Genomic DNA, 13762 nt, shown 5'->3' with positions numbered 1-13762 from the left:
ACCCACCAGACTTCCATAGTAAAAACCTTCATTGAAATAATCCCAGGAAGAACTGATTGATAATTATTAGCATATATTATACTGAACTTTGTACATAACAACCCAAAAATGTAATTCTAAACCAAAGTTGCCTTTTCATTTGGCTGCATTTAGACACAAATTCTAATAATTCATTAAGTGAAACTGCAGCCAGAGACATGTGTAAAGGCAGGCAAAAATACTTACATTATACAATTACAAATTAAAGTTGATCCTTAGGTTTAAAAAATCACCCAATTATTATTTCTATAATAATCTCAATTTAAATTTTTCATGAGGTTAAGCTAAGAGTAATAAATGAGAAAATTAAGTGGCCATTTAAAAAGAAGTGAGGTTAGACTCCCAATAGCTCTCAAGAAACGGATGTAACACAAAAGAACAATAAATGGTAAATCACACAGTTAAAAATGCAGCCTAAACATCAGCTGCAGGATATATAAAGTTGTGATGCAAAAAAAGAGAGAAAAAGAGAATATATTATAGAAATACTTATGGGTTCTAGAGAATCTTAGTCTTCTAATGATAAGATTTCTGAGAAACTAAGACATAAATCATATCTCTTTTAAGAACTGATTGTATTTTATGTGTATGTATATGTGTGTCCGTATGTACACAAGCATACATGGATAACAGTGAAGACCACAATAAGTCAGAGCCCCTTGAGCTGGAGTTAGAGGCAGTTTCAGCCGCCCACTGGGGGTGCTGGGAACAGACAAGTCCTCTAGAAGCGCTCCTAACTGCCAAGCCATCTTTCCAGGCCCATACATTATTTCCCAACATGTCCTTTAAAAATTACAATTCAACAAAATCTGAATTTAGAAGGCTGGGATTTGTGACTCAGCTATGGGAACTACCCAACTTTTCATTTCTGCATCATTTTCTTTTCCTTCCTGGAAAAGACATTAGAACAACAAAGTAGTATCTACTGCTGAAGCCTGGTAAGACTACTAAATGGGATTACAAAGGTCACGTGATAACTAGTAACTCACTGTGTAAGCATGAGTATTTGTATCAAATAAGAACATAAACAAGAAGTAGAACTCGACATTTACCCAGTTCACATGATTCTATCTCTGCTGCATGAGCGCTGTTCTAGAGTCTTCAATTCTGAGATAAGAACATGATGAGTGAGGAACAGGGATCCCATCAATAGTTATAAATTAAGAAAAACCCACTAAGAATCTGGCTTGAAGTCCCAAATCTCCACTAGTTAATAATTTAGCTACCTGAAGCAAATCGAGTATTTTCCTTGTCTCTTTCACTGTTAATATGGAATTTAGATATTACACTCTGCTATCAGCTTCATGGGGTTGTGATGTGAATCCAGTGGAAAAGTTACAGCTGTGGATTCTACATAATCCAGACTATGCTCAGGGAGGGCTGTTGTACTGCTGAACAATTTCAGAGATTTTTTTTTTAAATAAAAATGAGTTAGCACTTAAAAGGTAAAATAAAACCAAAGGAGGCAGGTCAAACTAAATACCAAATTCTAAGTAGAATTTTTCCTAGAATAAAATCGATTGCTCCAAATTCATAGTAAAGCCTTTAATTTTATTTCTTAATATCTATGCAAAAAAAACCATCTTAAAATCTTCATGAAAATTGTTCCTTAGTTTTGTATATAGTTTGGTTTTATGTCCAGGAGTTTATGCATTAAATTTATTTCTCATTACAAGAACCCAGTCTAACTATAGTATCTAGAAACAGGCCCTAGGGGACATGAATAGATGTAAATAAGGTAATTGTGGTAGAACATCCTATGGATATCACTGGTTTTATAAGAAAGACAAGAAGAAACATAGACATGTGGTAACAATGGTCATGTGGTAACTTGAGTCACCTTGGGACTCTGCCATCACAAATGACATCACTAGATTTGGGTCTTTAACTCTACACAAAATTAAATTTCAGTCACTTTTCTATAGCTCCTAAATTAAAAGTGTAGTAGAATACCTACTCAGTATTCTTACTTTGATTTAGTTGAATCATATCTCACTTAGAAATACCAACAAATGTAGATGCCGACGGTGCTTTACTACTTGGAATAAAATATACTGTTGTATTACTGACATCTGTAAAGTAACAAACAGCGAAATGATTCCTGTATTTTTCTTTTCTTTATAAAGTTACCCAGCCTTGCATACCTCATCATAGTAGTATAACACAGGCTATAATGCCTTGCAAGGGGTAAATATCAAAAGGAAACATTGATGTGCTCAAAGCATCTACTTCCTTTTACTCTTATCCAAAATACAGAATTTATTCTTTGACTCAAATCTTGTTGGTATTTATTAATAACATAGGTGTAAGCATTCACTGTTTACCAAGAAAATTTATGATACATTGAAAATGCTTATTTTTAAACAGTGGCTTATTCTAAACATTTGTACTGTATACATAATAGTATTACCATTAGTACCTAAATGAGAAAGGGATAATCTATATGTTTATAAGTTACAAGATGACAATTAATACTCTTTTTAAATTTATTACATTATTTTATTTGACTGAGGAGACACACATGTTATAGAGGTCAGAGGGCACCTTGCCAAGGCAGGTTGCCTCTTCCACCTTGTGGGTACTAGGGGATTGAACCCAGGTCATCAGCTTGAAGGCAAAACCTTTAGGAACTGAGCCATCCTGCTGTTTCAATTGCTGTCTCCATTTTTAACTGTGTTTATTAAATTTCTTTGTTTTTCTGCAATATCAAGGGATTGGATCCAGGGCCTTGAATGTGTAAGTAAATGCCTGAGCTAACATGCCTGACATGTTTTACTTTATTCTGGGGAAAGGTCCTGCCAAGTTTAAGGATACTCTTCAATTTGTAATATTCTTGCCTCAACCTCCCAAGTACCTGGGAGTAAATATATGCTGCTCAATAAATGTGTTTATCTTTAAATTTATATTTTCTTTTAAGCTTTTATTTAATTGAGTTGTGTAACCTTATTCAGATATATTAACTAGTGAACCAATTGAGTTTAGATTCAGTTTGAAAACACACTTATTAAACATAAGGTTAGACTTCTAATCAAATAAGTAAACACAATAAGGAACTAATAAACTTCTACTCATCTTTCTTATGCTGTATCTAAATGTATCATACCTAATGCTAATTAAAAAGCCTTTTCATAAGGCTTATAAAGAGCAAATTAAATTTGGAGTACTTTCTATAATATCTAAACTCGAAGAACAACAGAAATACTAACTCAGTATTATTACTTTTTATCTTCATTTAGGTTGTATCTAATATCTTATTCAGAGTTGCCAACAAGTAAGGATACTGACTGTGCTTCATTACTTGGATTAAATATTAAGTTATATTGATGACGTCAATAGATTAGCGAGTAGCAAAGCAATCCTTGCATTTTACAAATAAAGTAACAATGTTTCTTATAGCCAGCATCCGATAACGGGCTGTGAGCTACAGTCAGCATTCAATAACGGGCTGTAAGATACTGCCAGCATCCAGTAACTGGCTGTAACCCAGGGTTAATGGTGTGACGCAGTGACAAGGTACACACTTAGCATGTACAAAACCTGAATTCAATGTTTGCCCCAACACACACACACACACACACACACACACACACACACACACACCAAAAAAGATGTTCTGAAATCCTAATATAAATGTGGTGGAAGATGTCTCAGAAAAAGTAATTTTGTTGCCGAAGGCAAAATAACATATCAAATTAAATCAAAAAGTAATCCAATTTAAATAATTTCATTCTTTTTTGGCTTTAAGGTAATATATGTAAATTCAGATAAAAATACAAAATTGTAAGTACTAACTTTTCTACTTTCATTTGCATTCATGTTCTGGTAAATATAAAAACATTTCTGATTAATATTAAAGATCTTGGAAAAAGTTCAGAATAAATTCTAAGCAAAATCAAAGTAATTGGTAGGACATTCTTCTTCGCTTTTTGTCTTTTTTCTTAACAAGAGCCCATGGAACCAGATAACAACCACCAGCGTTTATTTTGTCCTGCTGCTTGTCAGTGAACCCCAAACTAACAGCTTCATCGGCTGCAAAATTAACTAACCAACGGAACTCTCAAATTCTATACGCTAGAGCTCAGACTCTCCCGAGGCTATCCACTTCTCTTTAAAGCAAATAAAGTCTCAAGTGTGTCCGGCATGCCCAGAAGACTTGGGGACACACACTGCACTCTCACTGAAGTTTCTCTATAGACTGAATTCACACCTCCAATGTCTAGATTGTGAAAAGAAAAGCAATAAAATCAAAGATGTTTCTAGTTATTCCAACAACTTCAGGTATCTGATTATAAAATTTAAGAATACTCCTTTCATTTAAAAAAATAAAAAAAAAAGCTAAGAAAAAAAGCAAAAATCAAAACTACAAACAGCTTACTCTCTGGATTCTAGCTCTAATTTAACATGGAATTTAGATTACAGATGCTAGTCTATAAACTATTAAATCCTAAAAGAGATAGAAGAATAAAAAATATTTTAACTCCACGTATACCATACTATATACTATACATAGTTCCAAGGAATAAAGACAATTTGTTGACACTTTTATTTAGTATCCAAGGAGTATCACAACATGTCCAACAGAGTTTGAGAAATAAGACTGAAGAAAAATAAGAAGTGATTTCCTAATTAGAGAAGAGGGATAAAATAAAATATAAGTACGTGAGTTTCACAAAAATCTTGAGAAAGATAAAATTATTTTTTGAAACATAGCTAGGCATGCAATCCCAGCCCTTTGAAGATGGAGACAGGAGGAGAATGAGTCTCTCAAAGTCAGCTTGGAAGAATCGCCCCTCCCAAAAGAAAAAAATCAACAACAGAAAAGAAAGGACAGAAAGGAGGGAGGGAGAGAGGGAGGGAGGGAGGGAGAGAGGGAGGGAGGGAGGGAGGGAGGGAGGAAGGCACCTATCAAGGGAGCTGCGCCTGTAGCGTGTCAGGAGAGGGCTTGTTAGCATGTATGAGGTCTGGATTCCCACCCCAGGCCTTAATTAACTAATTAATTACAAAATGAAATAAGACAACAGTAGAGAGGAGGAAAGGGAAATCAAACAGGAAAGAGGAATGGAGGAGAGAAAACAAAGGGGTAGGAGAGTATGGGGCGGGGGAGAGAAGGCCAGGCATGGATTCTATTCTCTTCTATTCAGAAGAGAATTAAGGGATCATGTTTATAGTGTGAATTGTTTATACCACTCCTAGTAGATTTTGTTCTATTGGCCATGATTTTCTGTCATTTGAAGGTAATAACTTTCCATTTTGTAATTGCAAATGGCCCAGGACACCACCAATAGAGTACAACTTCTATTGTGTCCAGCCTGGCTGACTGGAGACCAACTGCTCTGTAAGAAACAATGCATCCCAGGGAGAAAATGCTTCTCTATTTGTGGATTAACCACTGTTGATACACCAGGCCCCGAGGAAAAATGCACCAAAGAGGAGGAAATGGACTCAGTTTGCAATGTGAAGGCTTAGGGCTGGTCACATGTTGGGAGGGGGCGGGGAACTATATTGAAAGCCAAAGAATAAAATACAGGACCCCGCCACATTCTTCCCAGCTCTGTGAGCCCATGAACTTCAGCCTAGAGGTCACATTTATAGACACAATCCAGGAATCACAACAGCAACAGGAATGGACTAGGCTTGTATGTCATCTACTCAGGTTTACTAGAGAAAAAAACAACCTGAGAAAGTGTTAACCGCCCATGGTCAGCGACAAGGGCAGAGAAAAGAAGAGGTATTCCTTTATACCTTCCCGGATATTTGTCTCTCCTTGAAATCTCTCTTTTTACTTAAGACAGTATTATTAGAAACACACAGTGTGACATAGAAAACCAGAAAGAGGTGGAACACAGGGGAGAACTGTGTAACATGGAGAACTGGGAAAAATCATAGACTGTAACCAGAATGCTGAGATTCTCGGTACACACGCTTATCCAGAATGGCCTGCTTTGTCCTCTATCCAATAAGAGGGATTGGGTGAGATAAGTGGTGTCTAACTCTAACAGTTGATAGGTAATTTAAACATACAAGACTCAAGAAATATCCATTATAATCCAAATTTCAGAACTATTGCATCAAAATACAGAAACAAGAAAAAAAACAATAATGTATATATCAAAAATGTGACAGAGAGAAACAATGAAGAATATCTAGCCAACAAGTTTGATACACTCTGAACTGAGGCCTAAAAGTGTTATAGTTAACACAGCTTAAAGGTAGACAACGAGCACGTTACGTACTTCTCCTGTGCTTTTTCCAAATCATATGCAATAAGACAACCCTCCTCTCTTTATGCCAATCTTAATGATTGCTGTTCAACTCCTTTAAATTATCCTCATTTTATATATTGATAATAGGAACAAAGAGTTATTGCTTCCAGGCCATCATGTGTAAATAAATAATATTTACTAAATAAACTTGCTGAAAATTGAGAGAGGCTACAAGTCCTTACTTGCTTTCAGACAATTGAGAAGTGTTTATAGTGGCATTGTAAGAAAATAAGAAATGAGTGTAACTCAGAGTCAGGCCCAAGACACTGGATACATTGGACCTCACAGAGCTTCCCTTTATCAGAAACCTGAACTCTAAATTGAGTGAAAAAGAAACATCATTATTTGTGACTTAACCTGATTTAATTTGTCTTGGAATCTGATCATGCAGATACAATAAGAATAAATAATTTCACCTTTAAAGGAGATGTGTGAGCAGAACATGATGACTCACACCTGAAATCTGCTTTTCAGAGAAACTGGAAGGGAGTCATGAGATTGAGGCAAGGTGGGAATATATAGTCAAGAACTTACAGTCAAAAAGAAAATAGTGACAGACAGACAAACACGCAAACACATTTTCCATTCTATAGAAAAACAATTTAGGGGCTGGAGAGATGGCTCAGAGGTTAAGAGCACTGGCTGCTCTTCCAGAGGTCCTGAGTTCGATTCCCAGCGACCACATGGTGGCTCACAACCATCTGTAATGAGATCTGGTGCCCTCTTCTGGCAGAGACAAAACACTGTATACATAATAAACAAATATTTAAAAAAAGAAAAGAAAAACAATTTAATAATAAAAAAAAAATCCTGTCAAAACACTCAAAGCTAGATGGGATAGGAAGACACAATATAAAAAAGAAGAGAGAAAAATAAATGTGGTTTTGCAATCTGATACTAAGAATCAAAATAGCAGAACATTGCATTAATAATATTTTATGCAATTCAAATGATTCTTTAAATGTACTGATAATGATAGAGTGACATAGTAAGTTTTAAGAGAAAGACTGTTATGGTAATAAATAACGACAAATTGTAAATTTTTTGAAGTTTGAGTTTTATGGTCATCAGGCAGAAGATCGAGTATAAATAAGGCCTGTGTGCTTCAAATTTAAATAAATATTAGGTGGAAGGAGATACACATATGTTTTTTTTTGTTTGTTTGTTTGTTTGATTTGGTTGCTATAGGTTCTCATGTAGCTCAGGCTGCCCTTGAACTCACAATGTAGCCAAGGATGACCTTGAACTCCTGATCCTCCAGCCTGTGCTTCCCAAGTGCTGGGATACAGGCATGATTTGATTAGCACACCCCATCCAAAACACTAAGGTGAAATGAAATGAGCCAAACCTGGGGAAACTAACGCTCATCATTCCTGCAAAAGAAAAACCAAAAGGAAAGGGAGACACAGAAAAGGAGACATTGTTCTTCCGGTAGCAAAAGACAGGCCCTCTGTGTCACCAAGAAAATGCATCACACCTTATCACTAAGCCATTAGGTGACCCAGATAGAACACCAGCTGTAAAGTGCTGGTTGAAGTTATATGTTCTCTCAGGCCCCGTAGCATAAACTAGCATATTAATTAAGATATCAATTCCACAAAATCAAACAGTTTAGAGCAGAGAAAACTGATTGCGGATGACAGAGAAAATATCACATAAGCACCCGTGGATCATAAAGTCAGGACTCCAGCAAGAATCCACTCCTATGGTGAGTGGGTACAGGCAAATATCGAGAGAAGGTAAGCAGTGATTTTTATCCCATTCTTTCCCTAAAACTACACAGGATTAACATGGTCCTGTCACTGCCTGCTTCCGACATTCACGCGTGATACATTTTACTGCTTGTCAGACCACTTCTTTGAACTAACACTCTAAATACATTCATACCCAATGAGAGTTGCACCAAGCTTAATTTGTCAGTGTTACCTCCCTAAATTGCCCAAAACCAGAAGAAAGGCATCAACAGACAGAACCAATGTCATCACATGGAACGAAATACATGAAACTTCCAGCCCGAACAAGTAGCACTTACTTATGTCCATTTAAGGCCGCGTGGTGTAAAGCGGTGTAACCCGAACTGTCCGTGCAGTTCACATTGGGACCTCGCCAGATGCTGCAAACGAAACAGAAGAGCAGAGTTAACAGTTACGCAGAGGCACGCTTCCGAGAGCAAGAGCCACCCAGTCCCGCGGCAGGGGGGGTATGGAGCGAATGAAAACCGCAGTTTTGTAGGAAATGAATCCCATCTTTCATGCATACCCCAGAGGGCAACTTCATTTCTTTGACGTAGAGAAATTCAACAGTGAGTGTAACCATCTTCAGAAATTATTGGCGAATGTATGCTCACTGCCATGCATTAAGTGTAGGTGCGATGTTCCCTCTTAGTCCCTATTGTTAAGTATTAGCATTCAGATACTATATACTAAAGAGTAAAGACTTGTGACACTTGTTGCTCCTCTTTTAACACACTTACTCTGACATGGCAGAGATTTACGTGCATTATAACCCATTTTCACACTATGGGAAGAACTTAAACTTTTCTTGTTGTCCTGTTGCTACTGAGAAAATGGAACCTGTATTTCATAAACTGCAGATAAATTGAAGATTTGGTCCACTGTAAACCACAGGAAGATCCTAACAATTATGTACTTATTATTGACTTTACTATACAATATATTCTGGAGCTAACATGGAACTATAAAAGATCCATTCTATATTTGATCACTGCAATTAAAGAAATTATTTTTGGACTTTGAAAAAAATAAAGCATTGGAAGATGCTTTTCTGAGATCAAGACAAAAAGGACTTTATCTGCTATTCATGCGGATACAGAAATTATAAAAGATACTAACTAATGACAAATTCATATTCACAAAATATTTATAATGCATTAACTCTAGGTCTCATGTGTTAAGATAAGCATTAATAACACAGAATCATAAGCAATAGTCTGTCCTTATAAGAACATAGTCTGACTGGGTGTGGCGGCAGAGGCGGGCAGATCTCTGAGAGTTCCAGGCCAGCCAGAGCTACATCTAAGATCCCGTCTCCAAAAAAATACAATTTAATGTAGGTGATAGATATGAAGTAATAATGAACAGTATGAGGGTAACTCAGCCACCACAGAGCACGCAGCGCCACTGCTGAGAAAAATGACAGACAGCTCTTTCCAATAAGAGATCACAGCAGGCGTGTGCCGCTAGACGGGACAGTGAAAATGAGTGGAATGCACTGATTCAAGAGTGAAGTAAAAGAAGATTAAGACGCAGGAATCAAGTGGCAGAAAGTGGGGGAAAAGAAAACAGTAGTCTAAGACGACAGAAGGGAACAGGAAGCATAACAAAGAAGAAACAAAGGAGGAGAAGACGGGACAAGCTTGCTTAGAGGAGGGGACAGAGAACAGACACGAAACAGTAACAACAGGTTTGGAAGATGTGAATTTCAACTCCCAGCACATACACAAGGAAGAATCACCAGAAGGCTAAAAATAACGCAACTATTCAAAGCACGGTTCCTAAAGACACTACCTGAATCCAAAACCTGGTGCTACCACCTGCAAGGTGCAGATTTGAAAAGGACCACTAAATCCCTCTGAAAATGGAGATGACAATAATAACTCCATCTGACAGTCTCGTTGTGAGGATAAGATAAACCAATACTGATACATCCCTTAGGAAGTCCGGGTGTGCTGGTAGAGACCTCTAATCTCAACAGTCAGGAGACCAAGAGAGGACCATTACATGGCCCAATTCCAGTTACACAGTGAGTTCCAGACCGTACCTGACTGCAGTGTGAAATCTGGTCTAAAAAATAAATAAACAAATAAACAAATAAAAATTTCAAAAAGCAAAACATCACATGCAACAACAGTACTAGAACAAAATACTAGTGTATAAGGAAATGCATAATAAAATATAGCAATATTTGTGGACTAGAAAGATGACTCTGTGGTTAAGACCACTTGCTGTTCTTGCAGAGGACCTGAGATGGGTTCCCAGCACCATCATGGCATCTCATCGCCATCTGTATCTCCAACTCCAGGGAAGCTGTGGTCCTTGTTTGACCTTCACATAATAGACATGCATAAGTACGCGTGAGCATGCGAGCGCACACACACACATACACATACACACACATATACACATACACACACATATACACATACACACACATACATGCACACACACATACACACACATATACACATACACACATATACACACACACATACATGCGCACACACACATACACACACACATACACACACATACACATACATGCATACATACACACACATATACACACACATACACGCACACACACATACACGCACACGCACACACATACACACACGCACACATACACATACATGCACACATGCATACATATACACACACATACACGCACACACACATACACACACACACACACACACACACACACACAAGAGAAAACAAACCTCAATGATCTTAATAGAGAACGAAAAGCTGTTCCAAATGAGAGCTCACAACATAGCTAAACAAAAGACAGAAAGGGTCACTTCACAATGATTAGGGACTCGATTTGACAAGAGGATAGAAAAATGTAAGTGTTCTTTTTACATATAACAACAGATCTTCAAAATATATTAAACAAAACCTGGCACAACTGCAAATTTAAAAAAAAAGCAAACCTATACACCTATATCTAAAAAAAAAAAAAATTTAAACCAGCTCTCAATTGATAAAATAAAAAGAAAATCAGTAAGGGATTAAATATTCTCAACCAACTTTACCTAACTGAAATTTACAGAACATTCTATGCAATAATAACAGAATAATGAAAGTTTTTTGCAAGTAAACTCAGGATATTTATAAAAACACAGCAAACTGTGGACCATAAAACAGTCTCAGTACATGGAAAAGTATTCAGATCAAGATACATTCTCTGACTCCAGTGAAATTAAATTAGAAATCACTAGCACAAAGGTATCTGGAAACCCCAGTGTTAGCAACTAAATAACATCTACGTCAAGGAGATAATAAAAAGGAAATTGAGAAGTATTTTAAGCTTAAAGAAAACACAACATACAATAACTTTCCACATTAAAGTGTACCTAAAGGGAAATGTGTGCCACTAAAATGCCAGTTTAGATCAGAAGGAAAGCCTCAAACTGATTACCCCAGCTTCTACTTTTAGAAACAGAAAAACCGAGCTAGAGAGATAGTTCAGCCATTAAAGGCTCGCACTCAATTTCTAAAGGACAAGAGTTCTATTCCCAGCACCCATGTCATCCAAGCCTGTGTCTCCAGGTTCCCTTTTCTGCCCTCTAATGGCGCCTGTATCACATATTGGCATACACGTGTATGCACCCACATGTGCATTTATGTATGCACATGCACACGCACACACACACACACACACACACACACACACACCAGTAAAAACTTTTAAATCATATAACACATTAGCAAAAAAAAAAATCCACTTAAAATAAGCATAAACCCTGAATACACATTCTCCAAAGGAAATATAAAAATAGACAAGAGGTATATGAAAAAAGCATATAATTTCATTAATCATCAGATTTTTTTTTATCAATAATCAATTTCACAAATCAAAAACAGTATAAAATATTAATGCCAGCATCAGGATGGTCATTCTCATTCTTTTCATAGCTGTTCCTACAAAGTCAATAAGTGCTTGGAACAGTTTGGGGAATAAGTATATGTATACTGCTAGCAATGATATAGTTTCTATGAAAACATTATAGAGGTTTTTTAATGAATTAAAAATAGAACTTCAAATGGCCCAGCCATCACATTTCTGAACATAGATCAAAAGAAATAAAATTACCCTCATGGCAATAAAGATAACAACACTCCTGTGTGCACTAGCAGCATTATCTACAAATAGCAGAGACAGACAAACCACCTAAACGCCTGTCAACCAACAAGTGAGTAAAGCGAGTGTAGCACAAGCCGATGTAGGACAACGTCAAAGGAAGCGAGACCCACCACTCACTACAGCATGGGTGAGCACAGAGAACATCCCCCTAAGGGAAACAGCAGATACAGGAAGAGAAGCACTGTACATCAATGTCGATGGAAGCACTGTTCACAATACCTATGTGAGAACCAACCTAGGTGTCCAGCAACCAAGGAAGAGATCAAGAAAATGTGGTCTAGATGCACAATGGAAGCTGTCCAGCCAGAAGGAGAATGGAATTGCATCACTCGGAGAAAGATGGATGCAACTGCAAAGAACAGTATCCAGCAAATTAAGCCAGTCACAGAACAAACAGTGTCAAGTTTTCCCTAACTTGTGCTTTCTAGATTTTTACAGAGACACCTAAAATAATGTGTATCTATTTTATATCAATACATACACACATATGTGTATTTACATAACATGAATGTTCAAATGAAACTAGACAAAAGGGACTAATGTATGGGGACAGAGAAGCATAGGGAAGAGTATGCTTGACATATACACGTGCATGAAAAGGTTCTTATGTAACAGTACCATGCATCTTCAAAATATCATTCATGATAAACAATGGAGTCACAGTGGAAAGAACTCATTTTATAGGCTGCTAATTGAATTCAACATTCTTGAAAGCAACCACAGCATAATCTAAATTTTTTCAAATATGAATATTATTTAACCCAACAACTCACCTTTGGGGAATTGGTATATATGAAATGGAAGTATTGATATAAAACTCCAAAAATGTATGATTTATAATTTTAATAATAGAAAGAAGAATATTATGAGCACTATCAAGAAAAGAAAAAATAGGATTCATCAGTACTATGGAATTCATTCACTATGGATTCACTGGACGATAGACTGTTACATTACTACCACAGTAAATAACTATTATCTATTTGTGTATATCTTGAAAGTTAACAAAACCATATTAAGTGAAAAAATGAACTACAAAATATTGTATCTGGCTCAGAATTCCAATTGCTTTATATTCGACAACTCCTTCACATCCATGTAAGACAAATACTCTTATTATTCCCATCAGACAGGTAAGTGATGCTAGCATTGTTTTAGAAAAAGTACAGGCAATTCCTTCTCTGCCTTTTGGTTATGATCCTGTGCAGAAAAAAATGCATACAAAGATACATTCAACTCATTTAATGTTTGAATAATTTAAAATGTCGTCTATTGAGAGGTAAAGGTGAGGAGAAAAAGGCAGATTCATTAGCCTACTTTTCTCACTGCTGTGACCAAATATCTAACATAAAGAACTTAAAAGAGAGGAAGTTTCTATTGGGAGACAGTTCAGGTTCAGCCCCTCACGATGAGGAAGGCATGGATGGCCACACAGCAGCCTGTGGCTGAGGCAGCAGGGATCTGCTCACATCTCAACCGATTAGAACACAGAGAAAAGGCAATGTCAGTACTCATCTGGCTTCCTGCTTTTCCATTTTTAATCAGGCCAGGCCCCTACCACAAGGGATGCAGCC

General features: G+C 36.8%; 1 protein-coding gene across 10 annotated transcripts in view; it reads right to left on the bottom strand.

Annotated features, from left to right (window-relative positions):
* Positions 1-13762, bottom strand: part of Anks1b (ankyrin repeat and sterile alpha motif domain containing 1B) — a 1025752-nt gene that overhangs the window by 856760 nt on the left and 155230 nt on the right. For all 10 annotated transcript variants that reach the window (XM_076554619.1, XM_076554611.1, XM_076554613.1 and 7 more), the window contains exon 2: positions 8335-8415. In XM_076554619.1, coding sequence (XP_076410734.1) covers positions 8335-8415 — 81 coding nt within the window. The remainder of the gene's footprint in view (positions 1-8334; positions 8416-13762) is intronic.

Source organism: Peromyscus maniculatus, chromosome 18 (genome assembly GCF_049852395.1).
Source record: "Peromyscus maniculatus bairdii isolate BWxNUB_F1_BW_parent chromosome 18, HU_Pman_BW_mat_3.1, whole genome shotgun sequence".
In the NCBI taxonomy this organism is placed as follows: domain Eukaryota; kingdom Metazoa; phylum Chordata; class Mammalia; order Rodentia; family Cricetidae; genus Peromyscus; species Peromyscus maniculatus.
This window is presented reverse-complemented; position numbering and strand designations above follow the sequence as displayed.